The sequence below is a fragment of the Prorops nasuta genome, unplaced genomic scaffold, assembly GCF_024137725.1.
Source record: "Prorops nasuta isolate Cenicafe-Biocafe unplaced genomic scaffold, Cenicafe_Pnas_1.2 PNAS00015, whole genome shotgun sequence".
NCBI classification, from domain to species: Eukaryota; Metazoa; Arthropoda; class Insecta; order Hymenoptera; family Bethylidae; genus Prorops; species Prorops nasuta.
In genome coordinates this window covers 689,945-714,134 of record NW_027116812.1, presented here as the reverse complement: position 1 = coordinate 714,134, position 24,190 = coordinate 689,945, and the positions used below count along the sequence as shown (strand labels likewise).

At 39.4% G+C, this 24,190-nt stretch overlaps 2 protein-coding genes across 4 annotated transcripts in view; one reads left to right on the top strand and one right to left on the bottom strand.

Moving 5' to 3' along the window:
- kek5 (kekkon 5) overlaps positions 1-17,554 on the top strand; it is a 212,023-nt gene extending 194,469 nt beyond the window's left edge. The window contains exons 8-11 of the mRNA XM_066736709.1: positions 2,561-2,631; positions 11,379-12,273; positions 12,395-12,920; positions 13,659-17,554. Coding sequence (XP_066592806.1) covers positions 11,389-12,273; positions 12,395-12,920; positions 13,659-14,446 — 2,199 coding nt within the window. The 5' untranslated portion in view covers positions 2,561-2,631; positions 11,379-11,388 and the 3' untranslated portion in view covers positions 14,447-17,554. The remainder of the gene's footprint in view (positions 1-2,560; positions 2,632-11,378; positions 12,274-12,394; positions 12,921-13,658) is intronic.
- A 146-nt stretch (positions 17,555-17,700) lies between these two features.
- LOC136779235 (xylosyl- and glucuronyltransferase LARGE1-like) lies at positions 17,701-23,926 on the bottom strand. 3 transcript variants are annotated; one of them, XM_066736712.1, is made up of 13 exons: positions 23,541-23,926; positions 23,399-23,461; positions 22,853-22,905; positions 22,578-22,735; positions 22,329-22,512; positions 21,715-22,259; positions 20,379-20,528; positions 19,975-20,295; positions 19,717-19,913; positions 19,512-19,653; positions 19,311-19,441; positions 19,136-19,228; positions 17,701-19,054 (listed from the first exon to the last, which is right to left on the bottom strand). In XM_066736712.1, exons 4-13 carry the CDS (start codon positions 22,713-22,715, stop codon positions 18,943-18,945), a joined length of 2,013 nt encoding a protein of 670 aa, XP_066592809.1. In that variant the 5' UTR covers positions 22,716-22,735; positions 22,853-22,905; positions 23,399-23,461; positions 23,541-23,926; the 3' UTR covers positions 17,701-18,942. The 3 variants fall into 3 exon arrangements, with proteins under 3 accessions (XP_066592809.1, XP_066592808.1, XP_066592807.1); XM_066736711.1 differs by having other exon boundaries at positions 22,578-22,905; positions 23,013-23,461; XM_066736710.1 differs by having other exon boundaries at positions 22,578-22,905.
- Positions 23,927-24,190: the final 264 nt, after the last annotated feature.

The window sequence follows — 24,190 nt, the reverse complement described above, 5'->3', positions numbered from 1 at the left end:
TCGCGTCGTAAGTTTTAACGAACTGCGCCGGGCTACAAAGACGCGAAGAGGGAAGCATTATCTGCAGGAGTGGCGTAGGTGCGCGTGTAAATGTAATTAACCGGTAATTATCCCAGCAAATAAGGTAGGTGCTGGCACACACAGCTACGTGACACCGTGGATAGAAAAATCTTTCGAAAGAACCGAAAGTAATTAAGTGCGGTGAATTAAGCGGCCGAGGCCCTTCGTGTAATGTGTACCCGTTCCCGAAGCCCTAAGCAACCCTCTTCATTTTCTCCTCATCTACTTTCCTCTATGTATACTATACCCATATAGCACTTTGCCCCTCTTTATCTTCATCTTCCACTTTTCGCTTCAATTCCGCAACCTGCATATCGCCGCCAGTTTTAAAATAATATACCTTGTACACACCGTGTATATATATATACCAGATATCTGCTCCGTCGCTCAATCGCACTAATTAAAACACCTTAATTGTCTCTATCTATGTATATATCTATCTCTATGTCTCTATAGGGATTATCGAAAGCACGTCCAGCACGTACATCGATCATCGGCTTGTAGCACACTACGTTTTTTATTACTCTTCTATATATATAGGTCCGAAGAAACTCGGGTGCTTTCCAAAGAGCGTTACGCGCAACACGATAGATGCAGCGGAGGGTTTTTTTCAGCGAGTTTGCCAAGTCGAGTAAGTCCCGGAGTGTGGAATCTGAAATTGTAATCGAACCTCGTATAATTTAGTTAATATATGCTATTAGGGGAGTTTATACGGTTAAATGGGAGCGAGAGAGGCGATAAAAAGCTTTATGTTCGGCGGTTCGTTGTATCTGCGAGTTTCGTGTTCGCCAGCCATAGATTTTCGCGTTGCCAGCTATATAGAGGCAGGTGTGCCCGGCTGCATGGTCTCTCCGCGCGACTCCTTCCTATGTGTACACCTATATATATATATACCTATATATACGTGCCGCATAGAAAAACTTTGTTTGTCGCGATGCTTACTTTTTTCCTTCCTCGCTCGGCGAATGTACGTTGACCGACTTTACGCGCTAGATAATCATCGCTACGCACCGATGCAATGCTACGATCCATAAAGACTGCCAGTAAAGCTTCACCGAAGTTTGCGCACTCTTCTGAATTATGCACGCGAGCACGCCTTTACTCGTGCATACTTCCTATTCGCACCTCGAACGACACTACCAATTATACTGTTAGAGAAACACTTTTACCTCTTATTTCACGCAACCACTATATTATGCGTTGAAGTAAATTTTGCACAATTTATTGCTTGTGTTTTATATATATATATATATGTGTGTGTGTGTGTGTATATTATTGAATTATTCGGTTAATCGCTGGTACTCCGGAAACGAAGGAGACAAACTGCGGGATGTGAGAGTGCGACTGGATGGGGAATGAAAAAAAAGTGGAGAATTGCAAAGTGCAGTGGGAAATGAAAAAAGGCAATTCGCGGAGTGGCCTAGTCACTCTCTCGGAGAGTATAACGGGCCAAGTGTGCAGGCGGACTTCGGATAATTACTCATGTAATAAAACGCACGATTGCAACGCGAGACACGTACGGTATATGTATATATATATAGATATACCTACCTCTCTCCATTTGACGAGAAAAAGCTGCAACAATGCAACAATCTGAAAAGATCGCGAAATCCACGCACCGAGAAATATCCGAGTACTTGGGGTTAATCCAATTTCACACTATATCTCGCTGCATTAGAATTTATCGTCGAGTTTTTTCCTCCGGCTAATTAGATGAAAACTCATAATTTTCAAACGAATTCGCCAATTTCCCGTCCCTCGCTCCTCAATTTCACACCGAGAGCAGCGTACGCTTCTTGCTTATATATATACATATGTATATATATATATTGTATATATATAGCACTAGGCCAACCGGTATGATACGAATTAAATTATTTCTTAGCCGTCTGAGAAGCGAGGATGAGACTCGAGGAATAGCAAAGAGATTCTGCGGATAAAAAGGGACGAGAGAAAAAAATAGCTACTAGCTTGAAGGATTTTAAGCGAATGCAGCCAATTTTTATCCGCCGAGCGAAGATTCGTACAAACTTGGAATCATTCCTCGTGAATCGGTCTGACTCCTTAGTAAAAAGCTGCGCGTGCGCAGCAGCGGTGATTATTTTATTTGTAAAAAGTTTTCCAGGCCACGTGCAGTGGTAATACCAAAAATTAAGGCTACATCGAGATTTAGCGGATCATCCCGAGGCGAAAGCAGCTTTTAATGGCTCCTATCGGAGCTGTAAATTAGGATTAGAGGGCTCGTTAAGACTTTAATCCAATATTAATAACACACGCGAGTAATCGTTTATGAAGGAAATCGAAACGATAACAACTCGCGGCACTAAAATCACAAAGTCGATCGAGCTAAAAGCCCAGAAAATTAATCGAATGGCGAAAAAATTGATTTCCCTCATCTCGGTTTATTAAGCGATATATCGGAGAGGGACCTATACTATATATACGTTTACCTAAAACCAATTAACGTTTTTATTAAGCAGTAAAATTCTTCTGTTTTCAGGACCATCATTCAGCGAAGTGGCATCTCGCTCATTTTTCGCCAGTGTTTCGCCGCCGCATCTTTAGATCGGGGTAAGTTTTAAAAGTTTAAAGGGACAGTGGAGAGATCTCCCGCGTGAATATGAGACGCGAATAAGGTATAGGTATTATAGAAGGAAACTGCTATATTTCCTAACTATCGCACGATCAGATTAACCATCGAGTCTAGAATGGAATTTTCGAATCGATATCTTGGCTGGAATGATTGGCCAGGTAGAGTTGGCGATTCGTCTTGATTTCATCCCGGCTGATCTAGATCGAGAGGAGCTTCTGCGAGGAATCGGACGATAAAACACTGTCATAGCTATCCCTGGGTCAAATCCAAATGAAAAAGTAATGCCGGCATTCGTCAGCCCCGTTCTCCTATATATATATATATATATACTTTAGTACAGCTTTCACCCAACGGTCTGCACACCATTTCACGGATTAATTATTCCTTTACCGTGGCCGAATAGCTTTGAAGCTTCTAAAGACTAAGATCAGCGTCCAAATGCTGTAACACATATATATAATGAAAATAGGGGGGGGGGGGGTAGGCAAAAAGATCATACATTCTTCAAACGTGCATTTGTTTCTTATTCCCTCCAGAGATTCTCAACGTGAAAGGAACCTTTTTATAACGAGAGGAAATATAGAAAAGGAGAAAAAAAAAGTGGAGAGCTTCATATTGTATTTCGTCTGTTTTCGGCAAAACGTGTACCTGACAAGTAAATTATTCCTTCCGTACGTACATACGGCATATACAGGAGGTAGCTTTCATTTTTTGCCACGATGAGGTCTTTGATCTCTCGTTGTTAGCATTATATATATATACATATACACGAGCGAGGCTTTTTCGAGCGAGCCGCCTGCGCCTTGAAGCTGCATGCCTCTCAAACTAGCATTTCCTGGCCATTCCGATTGGGACTTTGATTACTTTCCTACCCGTGTATCTTATTCACCGAATTCCCGATATAGTCGCTTTGTACCCGTCGACTATTATCGGTTCGACAAGGCTTCTCCTCGAACCTATATGTACAAATCCCAAATTTGCTTCGCTTTGACAGATCCCCTATGGAATGTGACCCGCAAACACAAGCGTTTCTATACCAAAAATTCAATTTCTTTCATCGGACAAAAAAAAAGAGGAGAAGGAAATGTTTGCAAATTAGTCCCCTGGGTTTATGGCTTATAACGTCCGAACGTCGATGGCTCGAGCGTTTATCGATAAAACGAATAGGAAACACGAATTAAAGTCCTTAAGGGTGGTGTAGTAGACTGCGAGAAAAGGGAAAAAAGGTGGAGAGTGTATAAGCAGTAAGACGGGAGTTTTATGAGGCCCTTCCGAAGAAGGAAAGAAAAAAAGGTCTAATCTATATAAATCCTTGCCTGTCATTGGTCGCTGTTGCAACGTCAGTCACGGTTCCGTTGAACGGTCAGAAATTACCAGCTTGAATTCAACGTCTTCCTGAGGAATAGTTTGGAATCCCCGGTAGCACGGAGAGACGACCTTAAAACTAAAGATTTACGTCGCTCTTATCGCGATAAAAGATAAAAGAAAACTCGGGAAAATCCGGCGCCTCCTCTTTTTCGCTCTCTCGCGTTAATCCTCCCACCCTGCAGGACTAATACTCTTTCATCAATTGCTTCTCTGCGAAAAACCTGAACAATTCAGCATCTCTGCGACGTTAATATTCAAATGCATTTTTATTCGAGCCAGGCAAAAAATCTCTTACGCGACAGCATGCGTGATATTTATGTATATACAAGTATATATATATATATATATATATATATATATCAATTGGGAAAAAACTCTGCAGTTGTGTGCTAATTAAGATTCTATTGTTAGGCGTAAGATTAAGGTGTCGGTTTATTGGCAAATAAAGCATAAAAGGAGGTGGATGTTGGCAATGGTGTTTAGAGGTATACGCACATTGTCCTATCGTTCTTAGCCGTGTAGCGAGAGACAGCTTGCATCCTGTAATCACAGTTACAATGCTCGCGTGTTCCACGCGACCAGCGCATATTGCGTTGCACAGAGTCCTCCAGCTGCACGACTGTATGCAAAATACGTGCGACGTATGTAATACGCACACACGTATGCGTCAACGCCCATAGTTGCAGGTTTGGTTTCCTAAAGGGTGGCTCTTGGCTGTCCCAGAAGCACGCCACCAGCAAGTCTATATCAGCTCGACGTCCATATTAATATCTTCCCTTGAGCCTTCTAGAGTATCAACTCCCTGACTCCCTTATTGTCTACGTATCTATAGGTACGTACAACTACACTGTTTACAAAGCCTCTCCGACCAGCGAAACGTCTTACACGAGTTAAAAATGGTGTAACTTTTGAGAAAATCCCATTTCACTGTGTTCCAAATAAAATGTCTTATAGAATATAGGTATTTTATGTAGTAAAATAAATGTGGTGTGTATAGTATAAAGGATTTCTCGAGTTTTTCCAAAAGATTCATCTTACTAAATATTTATCAAAGTTCGAAGAAAGTGGTTGGGATCTGTTAACAATCTTCTGTGTGCTACGAGAGCTTTATTCTGTATATCATATTATATATAAGGTATCTATTAGCCAACGTTTTGTTAACGTTTGTGTGTATGATCAGGTATATTTGCCACGTGTAATGCGGTAAATGAAATGTCAAAGGGAAACCTACATATATTCTCCTTGTACCATTGGTGCTTCAATTTGTGTAAATACAACTATATTACCTGTGAAACGATTAATCCTTTAGGGAGCCCTGATAATGTCTGAAATCGCGAGCTTATTATTTTAATTAAATTTTCCTGATAAAATTCCAATATACTCGAATTAATGTAAATTTTTGAAAAATTACTAAGAGAAGAATCCAAATTGTAAATTGGAATTATTTTATTATTCGTGCACCACCACAATTTTATTCTGATTTTATCATATTGAAAAGCGAATTTAATTGAGGATTGAATTCACTGGAGCAACGAATCTTATGAATTAATGATTAAATTCGAAATAACTCAACCGATATGGAGTATATATATCTTCTTTCAAATCTCCCCACAACTAATTTCTTTGTCGAAGATCAAAATTTAAAAGAATAATTAATCTTTCACGACTTCATCGTGCGTCACAATCTCACATAAAATCCAATCAAACCAAGTTAATTATGGAAATGGCTAGTGTAATTTTAAATTGGAAATAAATTCTTTCTAATAGTATTTTAGAAGATTCACATCAACGAAATAAATTTATTTAAAAATGGAATTAAGCAAATGTTGCTTTTCAGCACCAAGAGAGAGAGAGAGAGAGAGAGGGGGGGGGGAGAAAATATATTGTGTTATTTAAAGTTTCCACTAATTGGATCGTGAAGTTTGTTTAAACGACTAAGATTAAAGCGAAAATTGAATGAATTGTCATGCAGTGAGGAGAAGCTAAAATAATCGAGGAAGAAGTATCACGAAATTGCAAGGAGCAGCCGCAAAGCGTAACCAATGAGGAACTCTTGCTGCTATGTGATACTTAAATTACAAATGAGCCATCGGGAACGTAAAATAATTATACCGACAATGCGAAACTTCATTTCGCAAAGTTTTGTGAGAGCTCAATTGAACCGAACAACTCGGATGATTTTCTCTCGGGGAATCTATACGGATCACGCGGACCTCTAGTAATATTCAACGAGTTAACTATACTCGATCGATATTTTATTGAATTATTTATTAACGAAGCCTTTTACTATATATATATATATATATATATATATATATATACACTGCAGTCATCGCCACTTTACCATTTGATTCTTTGAAAAATACCTCCAGTATTTCGATATTATAGCTGCGTAAGAATTAGAGATTCAACAAATATCGCGCGTATAAGGTAACAAAAGTGAGCTCTAGCAGCGGACGAAGCAGTATTATTTCAGAAAACTTTCGCAGGCTGCTTAAGCGTCATAATGGTTGCTTATGCAAGGAAAATTCTCGCTCATTATCCCAAAGTTCCAACAACTTTGAATAATCATTCGCGATACAATACTCGGGGTGGAGAGTTGATGGCTGTTTTACGGAAAAGTCAAGCGACCAAATGAAAAAAGGATCGCTCGGAAAATTCACCATGGAAGTCGGAAAGTTTTCACGCTGATGTAACAAAGAAACTCCCAGAAATCACTCTAGATTTTTCTTTCGCGAGGCCATTGAAAAGCTTTAATGGAAAATTTTAGGTTAAATGATAATAAAAATTCTTATTTGTCTGCTTCCCCAGGACTCTCGTTCGGGAGCTATGGAGTCGGAGCTTTATCGATTATGCGATTAAAAATTTTACATAGTCAAATCGAAAAATGTAGGGACGTCGGAGAGATAAAATCGTCGCAACTTCTGGATGATGGATGTAGTTTTTATGAAAACGACACCGGGCCGTCCGGAAGTCGACCGGAGCCGCGAAACGCGAATTTTTCCCCTCGAGAATTGGCCAATTTTGACCCTTCCTCAATCCCGACCTTTTTCTTGTCAAAACTAGTGTCATATTTTTACTCGACATGATAAATAGAGAAAACCTGGCGTTTACACGAATATACTTTTAGAAACTATATGGTATACATATATATATATATATATATCTTTGTTCGGAGACTTATGAGACTTCTCGGAGAGTTAGCGAATTTGTGAATTTAGCTCTTGCACGATTTTAAGTACTTACATATATAGTACATGTAAGTACATGCTCTTAATGCACAGCAAATTCCCCCTATGTAAAAATGAGGAATTACCAAGAGGACCCACAACTTTCCATGTATCTATTATGATAGAAATTGCATTTGCGGAGTGTCGCAGCAGCTTAAATTCGTCTGCTAAAGTTTTCTTTATACTGAAAACCACCGCCCGCAAAGTCTACTCTCTCGACTTGGGTTCTCGCGTTATCCTTTATTATCGGAAGCGAGGAGGATCCGCTGTGGATGTTCAGACATTCCAATTCTATTTGCAACGATTCAGCCATAAGGATATCCGGCTCGTGGAAAAATTCCGACGATTCTCATTACTTGGCTCCGATTGTTATTTTGTTTCGCCAAAACGCACATTCCCCCTGGCGAACTTCCAATCCGCACAAGTCTCCCTACGCGCGCACTTTCCTTATTGCCAGTTCACGTGTCATTTTGCCACTGTTTGTCGCCCATAAATGCGATTCGCGCGATAAACTTTCGCTATATCTTAGTCGGAACCGTTCACCGGTATATAGGTACTATATATATTGTTTATTTCGTATATGATACACATGGAAGAGGTGGGTGAACCGAAAAGGTAACCGAGGTATTTTCAACAAGTGCGAATATTTTGGAAAAAAATGCTTGGACATGTTATTACTATTGCCAACCCCGTCACCTCGGCTCTTCGACCGGGATTATCCGCCCTTAAAATCTTAAATGGAATGGGGTGAAGTGGCGTACGATTTTAAAACTCCTCTTAATCTTCTTTACTGCGCTATGCATTTTTTTATTTGCACCAGTAAGTAACCAAGAAAATAAACAAGTTGAAAAAAGAAAGCAGTCACCACGTTCCTTTTACCGAATAAAATTTAAAAAATCTTAACCAACGACTGTCGTAAAATGGAAAGGGTGAAAATTCAAATGGTAGTGGAAGGTATTTTTATGCATATATATATATCCTGTATTATTTTAGCAGATTTTTGTATAACGGGCTGAAACGTATGATATCTGCTGTACATATTATCATGCATATATATATAATTATATGGATGATGAGAAAAAATGCGGCTATGATTTTTTCTTAATGACGAGCTATTATTTCTGTTTTAAAGAATTTCTCGCCGAAGCCCATGTCTGTTGACAAGGAATACCAAGATTTTTCCATTGGAAGTTTTTCAATTCCTGAGAGGAGGCTCCGGGATTTCGCGTAGCCTAAGTGACTTCAGAGAATTTTAGTTTGTGCGTTTTACAGGGGACGAGCATTCAGAGCCTTCAGAAAAGCAGGAGAAGCACTCGGATGTTTCTGCGAAATGAAACTTTTCATGATTCGCATCGGATTTTCATTTGAAATTACACGCGCCATTAAAGTGGTATGTAAAAAATCCTCAGCTTTACGAGTCTGCACTCGAATACTGTCAAATCTCTCCTCGCGGATATTCGACGCAACAATTTTTTCTTCCCCTCGGAAAAGCTCACTTATATTTATTATAGAGGAAATTCGACTGATTAGTTCGATAAAAATGTTTTTAAAGGGTACCTGCGCGCGCGGAGCACGAACGTATTATGCAAAGTAAAATTTCAATATTTGAAAACGTATTCCTGAAAATGTGCGGCGGGAACTCTCCTCCCACGGGACCAATTCAGTTATCATTCAATTCATTCGATAAAAAGATATTTTACAGATGGTTTTACCGAAGAAATTTTAGCAAGAAATATTGCGTAATACGCGTGGGCAAAAAGTGTGGGTCTCCTCTTTGATGAAGGAGAAAAACACATGGGAGAAAGGAGAATTCTTTAGCTACCGCAGTAGCAGCACGGGAGGAAAACTCGAACCGAGGCTAGGATGACCCATGACCTCTCTGGATCCTCACGACAGCTTCTGCCCTTCCGTCCTTTCTCACCCTCTCGCTCACCTCTTTCCATCAGTTTCTAAACCTCCTCATCCCCCTCCCCTCCTCCGCAACTTATACACGTCTCGGTATTTTATCGATCGCACTCGCACATTTGACTTGTAAATGGCAGGACGTTAGATATGCAAGAGGCAAATTTAAAGAGTTTGTACTATCCCACTTCCATATGGGAGAGACCAGGCAAAGCAATGGACAAATGCCCTCAGCCACTATAACCCTTTGAGGACCTTGTGCAAGAAACTAAAACTTATAGCCTCGATATGGAACGCTGAAATTTGCTTACGGTCAAAAGAAATTAGCTGTTAAACGCGAAAAATTCTGAAAAATACTGAAAAATTCAGTGATATTGCCCGTACTTTGAGTCGCCGGAAAAATGCCTCTTAGAGCATGAAACATTTTTGACAAGTTTCTGCTTTATGTACCGTTTTATGTAATTTTTGTGGGAAATTCACAAAGAAGCATTTCTCTACGTGACAATATATACATATATATATATAGTGTATAGTATACATATTACAAAAGCGGGTGGGAAATATGTTGGAAAAGCGCGCGCGCACGGCGAGCGTCTTATCTTGTACAACAGAAATTTCGTCGGTCGCTGTTCACCGGAGAGGCAGAGAATTTTGTTAATTCGCTCTAATACGCGAGGGGAGTCCGCGTTACTTTTATTATCGCGCCGTCCATTGGGAAGTTCAAACTGCATGAAATTACAGCACACCGGGAAGCTCGTAGGAAACGGCAGTCTTAACATTTGAATTTATTTCACCTCAAGGTTCAAGTACACCGGGAATCCCACCCCCGGCGCGACTCAAGTGTCAAGAACTTTCTCTCCGTCTCAAGTTTTTGCCCTCCACTCTTGCCAGTTCAGCAACCATCAAGATTCTTACTTATTTTATATCGCAAAAAATTGCTTTCTCTCTATCCCCAACACACATACACACGCATACACTGTCCATTGGAAGATCTCGAAATTTTCTACATTTTATTTTTTCTTCCTCGTACGTCTCGGCTCCGTTGCAATGATATCTTGCCAAGCTTCTGTACTATATATATATATATATACATTTAAATACAACACAAAAGAGAGAATTCATTATTCATTAAACTCGTTATCTGGAAAGAAAGTAATGCTCGAATCTCGGTAAAAGGTTGTGTGACATTTGATTGAAAAATTGGAAGGTAGAAATGTCGGAGTTAAAACGGACAAGTGAGTTATGTAGGTCGGTGGTGAAGTGAGCGCTGATAAACGCAGAGGTCTCGGCTCCTGTCTTGTTACGCCGCAATACAAAGCAGCCATTCTTTCCTGAGAGTTTGGCGAGGCGGGGCAAAACCTCCCCAAGTTCCGGGAAATTAAGCTTCCTGCAAAATTTCATCCTGATGGATTCGCGTCGTTACCAGGAAAATGAACTGGCTCCTTTTCGCATGAGCGGCAAACTTCATTTAATTAAGATTCATCGATAAGCGATTCTCTAATACTTTAGCCAATAACCTTTGTAACGTCCAGACAAGTTTTCTGTTAAGCTCCAGGGTCCGCAACTACTTTTCCTTTCCTTCCTCCTCGCTCTGTCGCAAGCTCGCTTGGATACCTATATATATATATATATATATAGTATACTTCCCGATTGATCCCGCGCCGCCTCCACCACCGCCGCATGCACCGGGACCGATCCGCTAGGAGCAATTTCACCCCCCCCCCTCACACTCTTCTTCCTATATAGATGCTCCTCCGCAACCCGTAAGCACCGCGCGTTTCGCTGACACTGATTGTAAGCTACTTATATTAACGAAAGGAATTGATTTGATTGGTCGGGATATTAAAGGCAGCTGCGGCAACGCGCTCTCAAGACGTTCCGGGATATCGAGAAAGTTAAGCCTAAACCAACTTGAGGGAAACCGATCCATATCCGCCAAAGTACTGGAGGATCGCAACTTTAACGATCGTCCATCATCGATAAGAAATTGAACTCTGCGTGACTCGGCGCGAAATTAGGCGGATTGATGAAATATAAAGTATCGTGTAAGAGCACTGGATGCAATTATACGTAGTTGTAATTGAAAGACTGATGAAAAGTGCGCTATACACGTATATACATATAGTTATGAGCCAAACATTTACGGTATTTATAGTATAGTTTGCGCGAGCAAGTTGGCTCAAGTGAATTTCACGGTAGTTAATGGAATGCTGTTTTGTTGGCAGAACGCTCGGAATGGAGTTGACAACGGCTAGACTTTTGCTGCTCTGCTGGCTGATGACGGTTTGCAGGGGCGATGCGGACTGGACGCAATGCTCGCTGCCCTGCAAGTGCAAATGGGTGTCCGGCAAGAAAACAGCTGACTGCGTTAAGCAGAATCTGACAGAGGTGCCCAACAAGCTGTCGACGGAGATTCAGTTCCTCGACCTCACCGGGAACAAGATCAGGGACCTGCCTCAGAACGCGTTTAACGCCAGCCGACTGATGAACGTGCACAAGCTGGTGATGCGCGAGTGTAACATAGACACCATCCACAGGGACGCCTTCAACGGCCTGAAGATCGTCATCGAGATAGATCTTTCCTCCAACAACATCCGGAGTCTGCGTCCGGGCACCTTCGTCGAGACCCAGAGGCTCCGAGTTCTCCTCCTCAATAACAACAGGCTCAAGGTCCTCGAGAACGATCTCTTCCACGACATGGACTTCCTCCAGAAGGTCATCCTCTCCGATAATAGACTCGAGAGAATCGAGGAGAGGACGTTCCGCAACCTTCCGGAGCTCCACTCCTTGGCCCTCAACGGGAACAACCTCAGCAGCCTGAGGCTCCAGAGCGTCGAGGGTCTGCCCAAACTGGGCAGTCTCGAGCTTCACAACAATCCCTGGAACTGCAACTGTCGACTGAAGAAATTCCGCGACTGGACCATAGAGAAGAAGCTCTACACGAAGCCTACCAATTGTTCGCAGCCCTCTCACCTGGCCGGAAAGCACTGGGACGACATCAGCAGCGACGATTTCGCCTGCCAGCCCGAGATACTCTCCTTCGGGCCTTCCTCGAGAATCGAGACCGACCAAGGTGACGTGACACTCTGGTGCAGAGCCGCCGGTATTCCCAGGCCACAGGTAATTCCGGCGATCAAACTTGTATATATATATATACTCGTCTCCATTATACCTTTGCGACGATGATGATGCAGAGATCGTTTTCTAACTCTAACGCACTTGGGACGACCTTGTTTTTCAGCTCACCTGGCTACACCGTTCAAGGATCTTGAGCAACTCGACCAAGAGGCACAACAGCGACAGGGGCTACGTGCTACGGGAGCGACACGATTGGCTCAACCTGACAATCCCGGATGTGATGCCCTCGGACAAGGGGGACTACGTGTGCATAGCGAAGAGTCCCGGTGGTACCAGGGAAAGGAACGTTACTTTGGCGATAGTGGGTGATGCACTGGGGAGTCAGGGGAGTCTCATCGGTTTGCCACTGGCGATAGGACTCGGCGTAGCCGCGGTCTTTCTCCTGGTGGCCATGATGACCTTGTGCGTGTGTTACTGTCGCCGGCGGAGAACACGCCACGACGAGAAGAGCATAGAAGCCGCGTCCTTGGAGAGACACGGCCTCGGCGAGCAAGAAAAGTCCCTGATAACCGCCATCAACCCTGTGGTGAAACCACCGAGACGTCCTTACGACGCACCATCCGTCACCTCGCACGGTACGGAGATGACCGAGCTGAACCGAACGCTGCTGGACAACGACTCGGTCTTCGGTCAGTACACTGCCTTCATCACTAAACAATGCGTCGCCAGGTGCTAGCCACCGCCCAAAGCCTCGACTCAACGCTATCTCTAGCTTTCACTCGCTAGGACTCCTCGCGTTGTAAATAATCTATATATGTCACACCCCTTTCGTTATCCATCTCTCTTTCTCTCACTATGGTTTCGTCTCCTCCTTTATCCTGAAAAATCGGGATGATTGGAACGTGGTCCCTTGTAAATAGAATTGTTATGCCAAGCCCTCCAACCCTTCGTACGAACTTTACCGCATCCTGGTAGAATTTCTTTATCCGTTAAATTCATTGGCCATCCGAAGCCCGGCCCATTTCGTTCCGCTTCGAAGCGATATTAACTGTAAATATTCCCGATGAGAGAATCGAGGCTCCTCACACGATGTATAATAATTGAAAGCTGCGAGTTCGATAAAGCAAAGTCTGTTGCTAAAGTGGCAAACACAGCAGGACAATATAGCCAATGACAAAAGACTACCTAGCGTATAGTCCAGCTAGAGCGTTTCTTTAGATTTCCTATTTTTTTTTTTTTTTCTTTTTTTTTATTTGTAAGGGGAAAGAGTTGCGTAAAACCTGCAGCACACACTTGACACTCGACATAATAGTATACATACAATATACTATATAAATCGCACTTTATTAAATCCTGATCTTGATAACCCTATCCTTGAAATTTTCTGTTTTAACGTTCCCGTTTTTGTTTTGTTTCTCATGTCGCAGCTGACGGTGGTGGTGTCGGCGTGTCCTGCGAGGACGAGCGAGAGGAGACACCGGAACTGGAGGGTGAAACGGGTACATTGCCAAGGGGTGGAACGAGCTACAGACAGTATCCCCCGGATCTGCTGGCGTTTTCAGGGGGCCGAGGCTCCTCGCCGACGAGCCAGGCGTCAACGGCGCCGGATAGCACGCGTCTTCCTAACCAACACCCTGGCCCAGTTTCCTATGGTTCCCCGTTGAGCCAGTACCCAGCGTTCAAAACACTGCCCCACAATCGAAGCGTCACGCCCTACGCCCCCTCGCCGGCTCCGGTGATGAGTCGTCACGGGTACGTCACGATTCCCCGAAGACCGAGGGCCCCCAGCTGGAGCAGCGGACCCCCGACCTCGCCGACCGAGGTCCTCGAGCCGGTCTACGACAATCTGGGCCTGAGACCAACCGCGGATGGAAGCTCGGTAGCGTCCTTGAACAAGAGTCCCGAACCTGCGGGATTCGTCCGGAGGGTCTTGCCGGGGACACCGAGCTCCAATTATGGCACTATACAGCGTAGCACTCCGAACATCCTGGCCAGTAGTCCTTTCGACCGAGCTGCGCCGGAAGGAGCCCCTGAATGGCCGAGCAAACTGCCAGACGAGCCCCCGGAGCTCGAGCATCCGAGCCAACAGCAATCCTCCATCGGTGCCACCATCTTGGCCCGAAAGATTCCACCCAGACCTCCGCCAAAGCCCAGGAAGAAGGCCGCCAATGGTCCCCTCTACGAGGACGAGGGCGAGGACGGCACCGAAGTCTGATCTCAAGGATATCTTAGATTAAAGGCCCACGAGGATTAACGATTATAAACAAGTGCCTTCGGGATTCGCCTTGGGCTCCTACTACATCGACCGTGGGCGCGGGGCTTCCAGACCCTACGAGGTCCTCTCCTTGCATCTCCTACCGGAAATCATCATCCAACTACCCCCCACTCAATCTCTTCTCGCTTTTCTCGCTTTTATATAGTATATACTATATATTCTCCTGTCCTCCATTACCCCCTCTTCCAGTTTTTATTCTACTATTTATTTTTAACGAGAACTCAGCCCTGTGAGAATGCACTCCAGAGTTCCAACCGAAGCTACAAGGTCCTGGAAGTGCAGTCTTCGCTCTGCATTCTCCTTCTTTTCTTATTATTTTTCCTTATTATTATTATGAACAATATTATTATTACCACTACTACTATTATTATTATTATTTTTACTGCGTTATTTTCTCTTTGTTTAAGTTTAGTGCGATACACAAACACGTACATTTTGGCCCCAAAGCCTCACATAATCGAGTATCATCATACATATATGTGTGGATAACGCGTATATCCATCGATCGATAACAATCGTACGATTCTTCTTCGAAAGCAATTCATCATATTAATAATTCTTATGATTTAGCAAGAGTCTTCTTCGATTTTCTACATTTCTACTAAATCTTCGTAGACATTCGTTCGTTCAATATTAAGAGGATTTTTGTTATCCAACGAGTTTATATATTTTAGACATCGACGGCTATTCGGCAGATCAACGCAAATTAACCTTAGCTTCTGCGATATCCATCGAGGATTCTGATAAATGAAACGATGGTTTTAGCTCCAAAGGCGTTTTTTTTAGCCCGTGATCGAGGCTCGTGTTTAAACCTTACGAACCTCGGAGGAATAATGGCTACAGCGATAATCTGTAAATCCAAATTAGCTTTAAATTGAGCTACTGACGTAGCTCAAGCGAGATGCGACGAATGTTGATGGATTCCAGTTCTCTGGCTTTGTGCTAAACGCAACGGTCTCAAAGTTGACCAAGTTTTATTTAGTTTATACTTTTTCTTTTTTATTATTATTATTATTATTGTAATATTTTATTTTTCTTCCATCACATCAATTTTATACGATCTTATACCCCTGATTAAAATCTGACGATAATCCTGTAAATGCATAAAACGAATATACTCTATATTGTACATAGTTGGAAAACCTTTCAATTAATTACTTGAAAAATTGCGGCTTAAATTTCAAAACGTCTTAGCTCCTATTGGCGGATCAATTGTTTCTTCGATAAAAATTCTTGGTCATTTGAAAATTTTTATCATCTGCTTATCTAAGTAGGATAAAAGATAAAAATTTAATTACTTTTGCAGAACCTTTCATTTTATCTATTGCTCGTTCCACGTATAATGACTGTACGTTTAGCTTTAACGGTGACTTTACTGGCAGTAATTTAGCTAGCAAATTCCGTTCGTTCTTTAACTGCGAATTTATCGTTCAGGAATTGGAAGCTTTTATACACATTTTTCAACTTTATCCTGAGCTTATCGCGATCGTCTCGATTGGATAGCAAGTGGAAGAGAGGCCCCTAAAGTTTCTTATTTAGACAAATAATTGCAAGCCCATTGGCTGCGGACGATACGTATGTATATTGTAAATAATTCGGTATAGCAAAATGAGAAGAGCTTTCGGCCAAGAGCACACAGTATTATGAAAATATCATTATAATGGTAGGAGCAGGGAATTTTAAGCGGATAATTGGATGGTTAAAAATATGAGAGTGTAACGGCGTAGAGAATATTGCGACGAGCTTTTGTAATTTTGGTCTTTCGATGCAAAGCGACCAAGAATTTTCGATTCGACTTAACGAGAAACGAGAGCTTTCAAGCAACGACAATGAGGTTAAAATTTACCAAGTTTTCAGCACGGAGATTCAGAATTTACATGAGTAGTCGTCGTGGAAATATTTTAAGCGGCCTAGAAGAGTCGCGACCGTTTGGACTGAAGCCGTGCGTGGAGCGCCTTGTACATACATGCAAACGCGTAAATTGGATGCACATTGTTCATACGTTGTTCTCACGTGTACATCTATACTATTATTTATTGTTACTGTTCTCATTAATATTAGTATTATTATTATTATCTCTTCTTTCCATCGCATTGATGAGGCGTCAAGAGGCTCGCGACGGACACTGCGGTCCATACGGTCACGAATATATTTTTGTAATTTTGTATTTTGGAGCATTCTCTTTATACGTCGTTTCGCTTAACGGAGGGGAGAGAATGGCATTGAGAAAGGGAATTAAGAAAGGGAATTAAGAAAAAAAAGAATAGTACCGAGGAAAACGTGTACGTGTGTAAGGTGTGGGAGTGAGATAATGAATTAATGCTCTCTTAAAGACGTTGACTGGTTGCGCGTAAGGTGGAGCGAAGTGTCAATAGGCATGATTAACGTAAAATATATCAAGTTCCGACCTCATCGGTATAATGGGGGGAGGAGAGTGGGGGGCTCTTTCACGCTTTGACACCGGAGTGACGACGGAGAGAGAGGCACGGAAAATTTTCTCGTGGGAGACATCAAGAGGCCATGGTTAGTTGATAGGCAAAACCTTGCATATTACAATCTCATTTGCTTTGAAGCTTCGCCGACACTACTCCGGATGAGAGGCTGCTGGGGTGGGGGGGGGGGGGCAAAACTCGCTTAATCAATTATGTTATTATCCTTATTAATGATAACCATATTGGGAAATTCATAATTCATGATTAACGACATCCTAACAACGGGATTTAGAATTCCATGATGTTTTCGAGACTATCGCTTAAGCATCCGGGATCCACGGAAAAACTCCGATACGATTGTCCATTGAAATTTCATATCCGCAGTTATTAATTATATTACCTACTTTTATATATAGGTTTTGAGCAAACGAACGATCGAGAGACCAAGAATTTTTATGTTCAATGAAAATCAAACATCGCGACCTAATCTTGTAACCAAAGGCTTAACAAGTACAGCGAGATAATTATACGAATCTGAGTATTTATTTATAACAAAATGTATATGTATATGTATATATATATACGAGTCTGTATAGTAAACGCGCATATTATTATAGATCACGATTTAAAAGACTGTCTACGCTATACTATACAATTTTAAATTGTGTGTTTCACTGCCAGTTTGTAACTGTGGCGAAAATACAATAAATTACTTATGGATTTATCGCAGAATATGCTTGTATTTGTCAGTTGATCGATTGAATAAATTAACGAAAACTTCCAGGAGAGTTTTATAATTTCAGGACTACGAGCTTGAATTATAAATTTTCGAGCGGTTGATTAATTCTATTAAAGAAAAAGTATGAATGTCTGAGATATGGTCTTGCTATATTGTTAGATCTATATATATATATATATATATATATATATATAGGCTTTCATTGGAACAGATTCGAGGAAACAATAAAACCTACGCACATATATTAGTGCAGCGTATGTGCAGATATGTTATAACGAATATAAATGGTGTTCCTGATATATTATAGAGGGATAGGGGCGGATACGTTTCTGTGGACCAGCCGTATCCGACTGAAGATTTATCATAATAAATGTACATTGACTAATAAACTCCGCCAGAAATGCATAAACCACTTTCCATTAAACATATTTTCGTATCTTCTACAGTTCTTCTTAAAAAGCATGCATGTACAGAAGATCCAAGTGTCCCCCCGTTAACAGGAGTCCAGGAGTAAACACAAATTGTACGCGGTCGCGCGTAACAATATGTAGATAAATGAACAAAAATTAAATTAAATAAATTTTACGTTTTGCGAATGATCAATGTTTGTCATTCTTTCGTTGAACACTGCGCAAAAGTGGACGTAAGTATACATATATTAATTCTGTTAAAAACGATTTGAAATAATATTCGACACATCTGTCAATACATTTAAATCTCAATAATCTTATGCTCTGTCACTGTTATTATTTGTAATTTCAATATCAGTATGATTTCTCTTTCATATTGCGCCGTTTATATACTGCTGGTTTTGTTCTATACAATATATTTGTGTATTTTTATAATCTGTAATTCACTGGTCTACACGATCGGCGTTTTTCGATCATTATTTTTCGTTATGTATTACTGACATACTGGCGCTGTATATATTATACATATTTTATAAATGAAATATTTAGTGTGATTGTAACATTATAAATAATGTACTGAAAGCACCACTCTGTACACTATTCCACTAAATGGGTTAAATTTTAATAAATATTTCCCAACCCTTACTCCACTCTACTTCTTTATGCGTACCCTATATAAGTAATTAAGGAACGAGAACAAGGTTTGTAGAAAAAGGATTTGTGTTCATTTTGTATAAATATAGTACATTCTCATTAAAAATACCTACGATTCAACTTTTGCAAAGATAAGATCAACATGCTATAAACATTTGACATTGTATTAACAGACTAATTAATAGCTATCACTATATAGTTTCATGTAGGCTTTAGAATTGTATCTTTGGTTCGTTTGAATTTAGCTAGAATTTCATTGCCATATTTGTCGACAAGCTCTTGCATAAATTCGTCTTTCAATTTTTTTAAGCACCTGAAAGAAAACCATTCATTGAGATATTTGATCGTGCCCTATGATCGATTGATAGAAGATACAACATTCATTCATTATTACCGTCTATAAATAGAATCGGAGCGAAATTTTCCAATATCCAAACTAGGGGCGTGCGGTCGATGAATAATAAAAGTATCCGGCAAGACTATAAACCTGGACACAAAAATATTCAATCAAAAACGTCATTCGGTTTGCTTGAAGCAATTCGGTTTTATTATCGTGATATTTGGCTTACTTGTATCCTAAAGACGCGAGGTGAGTCACGTAGGAAACTTTATTCCATCCAAACCCCATAAATCTAGTATCATAATGAGGAGCGGATCTAGCCACTACGATATAAGGCTCGAAATCCGGCGCCCAGGAAATCTGTGATTAATCATAAACTCTACGTACTTCTCATAAAAATGATTGATTGATATAGGAATTAATTCCGTACCTCGTATGGCTCAGTAGCGTTTCTCCACATTGAATAGTTCGTAGCTGCATGCCCTTGTGTCCATACGTGATAACGAAAAGTGTAAAGAATACCACGTTTCAAATGCGTTAAAAGCTCCTCTTTGTCATTGGGAAATGAAAATCTTAAAAAGAGGAATTTATTAAATTAAAATGATCCTCCGTCAAGTTGTTAAATAAGGGCTTACCTGTAACGTTCAGTTTCGAAAGCAGGAATAACTAAAGCAGCCTTATCTCCCTGATTAAAATTTAATTTTATAATGTGATTCATTAATAACTCATATAATCTGTGCTGCGGCAAGAAATCAACGTCCACTTGAAAAATGTATGGAGTGGAAACATAAGACATAGCAACGTTCCTTAAATAATTAATCGGATAAAGTTCCTGGAATATATATATATATATATTTAACTTGCAACTATTAAATTCTGAAAATCATACGTACCCCATCTTTGTAAACAATGTGATAAGCCATATTTCTTCTGTTCCTCAATTCCTGCGATCCTTTAATGAATTCTAGAAAGCTTTGGACTTCAGCATCAGTTAGGTATAGAGCGACGACTATTGTTCCTGGCCAGTGTTTGGATAAATCTTCAAGAAGCAACATGCGATCTATGCTACACTGCGTTGTTAAAGCCACATCAACTGCTGAGTTTACATTATAATCGTAATCGAGAAGAAACGGGTGAGTTCGGTAAAACTTGGTTGCACCCTTGTAGAATTTCATACATGGATCTTTCTCATTCTCGTGAGAGTTGAGGTTGAGCTAAAAATTTCGTAGAATGTTTATTAGGGGAATGCTTATATACAAATATACGTTTAAAATTGTCTTGAGAATCATCGTCTTACAGAGGATAAAGTTTTAGCCTTGTCGCAAGCAAACAAACGTTTTCTTAGCAAATTGCCATCCATTTGTAAAAATACTTTGTGCATCTTGCGAAATTCATCAATATTTTTATTTTGTACATCCTGTTTTCTAGGAGAATTCCAATGAATGATCTAAAATTTAGTCGTGTCAGTCTACGTTCAAAAGATTAAGGGTGCTCCTGCATATCATACTTGTCAAACATTCTCTAAATCCGAAAGAAACAAAATTCTGTTACACAGGCTATTCATTTAATGCGCTCTGGACAGACCACGTAAAAATTAATCTTTGTAAATATTAGAGATGCTAATTTTTTTCACAGAACCTTTCTTCTGAAAGTACTTTTTAATAAAATCTAAAAAGGCTATGCAAAAATTGACGTCTTTCATATAGCTACGAAGATAAATGAATTTTTACGTTCATGCAGTGAGGCGAGTCGAGCGAAATAACACGTATAATTGAATAATTAACCGGTTGACTGTATTTGTCCGCTACAAAGTGGACAGCCACTTTAGACACATAATATAAATATTTGAAAAATTTCTTTATCACTTTCTGGATAATTCACTCTTATCATACCCAACGGTTCTTATGACTGATACGTGTTCTCAAATTCAATCTGCTACTTATTTGACATAAACAAAAATTGTAGCACGAAAAAATAATAAAAGACTGCAAGATGACGATGAAGTATTAAAAAGTAGTTAAAAATCAATAGACAGTAAACGATTATATTAGGTATCTTGTCAATCGATTAAATTTTATGCCTTGTATACTGTTATTGTTTTCATTGTCCAATCAGTTTTTTATCAAAAGGGACTTATATTTGTCAATCAATTTTAATTTTGAAGAGTCACTTTAGTTTGAGAAGTATACTGCATGCATTTACTGTCTCACAATTATTCATCTTTTAAACGTACTTAAAGATCTGTTTTTTCCTAATTAATTATTACTTTAATAAAACAAAAAAATGAATCCTTATTTCATGTTCTTCAAATTAATAAGTTAATTGAAAACACTTATTCTATAAGGTTTAATTCTACGATTTAAGTATATAAACTTCTTGTGGTAAAAACTAATTAAAAAAAAGGCAAGAAAAATATAGGTCATCAAAGTGAAGGCTAATATTTTAATGATACATTCCGTTTTTCATTAATTTTTAAGTATTTTTGAATGTTTCATTGTGTTAATAATTCACTTGTAGAAAAAAAGTATTTTAAATTTAAAGGATGTCTGACCAATATGATTTATGTATACGGGACCTTCAAATTTCCCTGAATTGTTGGATTACAAATTAATATAGTTGAAAGAATTATTTACATTTATCTTATTGGTGTCTTGATAGCAGGTATCACTGATTGTGTGATCACTAAGCTGAATATTCCATGTACAATTTATTTTAAAAACTATACTAGGATATTCCTTGATCACAGCATTAATCACATCTTGATCGGCTAAACTAGTTTCTGGTATAAACTTTAAAACGCGTTTAGCGGTAGCCTCCCATTTTTCATTAAATTTTTGTTTCCTTAATTTTTGTAAATTCATCAGCATAACTCCACTGTTAAATCCCCTATCTAAAGCCGGCCATGGTTTTTGACCATAGGATAAAGATTTAATATACCAGTTACTTTGGTTTTCAACTAATCCTATCGATTGCTCTCCGCTGAATTCATCAAACATTCTCCAAATAATAATAATATCATTTAGAACCGTTACGTCTGTATCCAGTACTAACAGTTTGTCTTCCTTCATTACATCTGGCAGTATTAACTTCAATAATCCATAAATTCCTGAATAGTGCTTATTTGGAATCCAGGATACCTTTGGCATATAGTCATCAGCCTTATAAAACGTTACATTAACTAAAAGTATAAATATTTACAGTTTCCAGATACCACTGTTACATTGTTAATGGAAAAAAGAGAACTCACAGTGTGGCAAATCCCAAGTTAAAAATAAAACCGTTAACGTCTTTTTTGCTATTTCATCGACCAATAAATGCAGCTGTATTGGCGATGTGCGGTAAAACAACACGGATTTTATTACTGTAGTGAGAGTAAACGTTGAATTATAACCAGCGCAAACCATTGCAACGTGTATAGTTTCGCACTTTTTCTAAAAATTTTATAAACGTTTTCACTTGTGGTCTATCCACTTTAAAGATTCTTTAAATTACTTACTTTGGTATTATTGTGGGTCATCGACAATTTGTCGAAATCATTATTTACAAACTGAGCCCTTAATTTTTTACGAAATTCTAGAAAATCATTCAATGTCGGTATATGCTCTTTTTTTGCAAGCGAAGACTTTGCTTTCATAGGATTCGTGATTATGTCGACTTCGACAGACGGAACATTAAACAATAAATATAAATAAAAAATTATTGATGGTATAAGGATACCAGCAAGGCATCCTATCCATGGTCGAGCCACTGTAAAACGCCACACATATTTACCGATTCGAGATATGATGTTTGTTGAATGAATTTTAACAAAAATATTAGAAAACCTGAAAAACAAAATTATCAATAAAAACAGTTCACGTGACAAGTATCATTTAAATAAGTATTTATATATTTAATTGAAACTTTTAATATTGTATATTAATGTACTTACTCCAATCGATGTAAATTAGTATAAAATTATAAGAGTTAAGTAAGGGTAAGAAAGATGAGAAAAAATTAAATATAAAGTGTATCATATATTTCTAAAAATTAATCTTTTATGTTACGCAAAAAGTATGTTAGTACAAATGACAAATTTATTATTTAGAACAAGCCTGTCAAGCCTTGCCTGCTGATATTTCTGACGATTAAGTGATCAATTAACTGCGATAATAATAGTATAGTATAACAAGAGGCTTATCATAATGTCTAGGATAAATAAACATATTAAGTAATATTATTTTAATATGCACCACATAATGTACTAATATTATAATAGGACTATTGGTATTAAATTAAATCTATGAAAGACTAAGTTAAAAACTTATTTGTACGTACCGTTGGTAATTCGAATTGACATTCACAACAACTTTTTCATAATGGATAACATATATTCGTTAACTATAAAAAAATAAAGTGAATTGTACATGTTATTTAGTTATCCCGTTTACGTATACCACGTTGTAATCATTTTACTTACAGCGGACGTCATAAATGAAGTGAATTGCCGTAATTGACCGCAACAATGGATAACAGCGAAATATATACATACAATATGCCTTGCATTACTAACAGCCTAACAAATAATCACAAATATTCAAACATAGATAAAATCATATATAGAAAAATATCACAAAAGCATCGAAACGCCATCATACGGTAGACTAGACGGTAATACCCTAACAGCACAGAGCGGTTATGCGTCGACGCGGTTCGGAGTCGGACGCGACATGCGATGCTAGTGATGCTGTGATGCTACTGATGCTGGCCCGTGGCCGTGTTCGGTTTTATTACTGCAAACTGCAACTTGCAAGTTGCAAGTAAGCTTGGGAAATACATAGAATCGCGTTCGCTTCGTGGTATACTGTAAGTATATCGAGGATGGCGACACCCACCCATTATAGGAACTCTTTCCCTGGTAGTATGTACATACTCAGACGTGACTCGAGCTCGACTCGAACTCGACTCAGGCAAAAATATATAGTATATGTAACGTAAACTATAGTATAAAAACTCGACTCGAGAGTTCGAGTCACGTCTATGAGTACGGCCCGAACTAGAGTGTTCTTCAAGATAGGATCCATTCCACTGTATTTTAAGAGATTATCTAATTATAAATTGAAGAAAGTT

Excerpts from the sequence above, each read along its gene's own strand:
- LOC136779235 (XM_066736711.1), bottom strand. The coding sequence starts at position 22,715 with ATGAAAGCAAAGTCTTCGCTTGCAAAAAAAGAGCATATACCGACATTG. Across the intron at positions 19,654-19,716 it reads TTCGAAACTGAACGTTACAG|ATTTTCATTTCCCAATGACA; the intron begins GTAAGCCCTTAT and ends CCTCTTTTTAAG. Across the intron at positions 19,442-19,511 it reads ACGCTACTGAGCCATACGAG|ATTTCCTGGGCGCCGGATTT; the intron begins GTACGGAATTAA and ends GATTAATCACAG.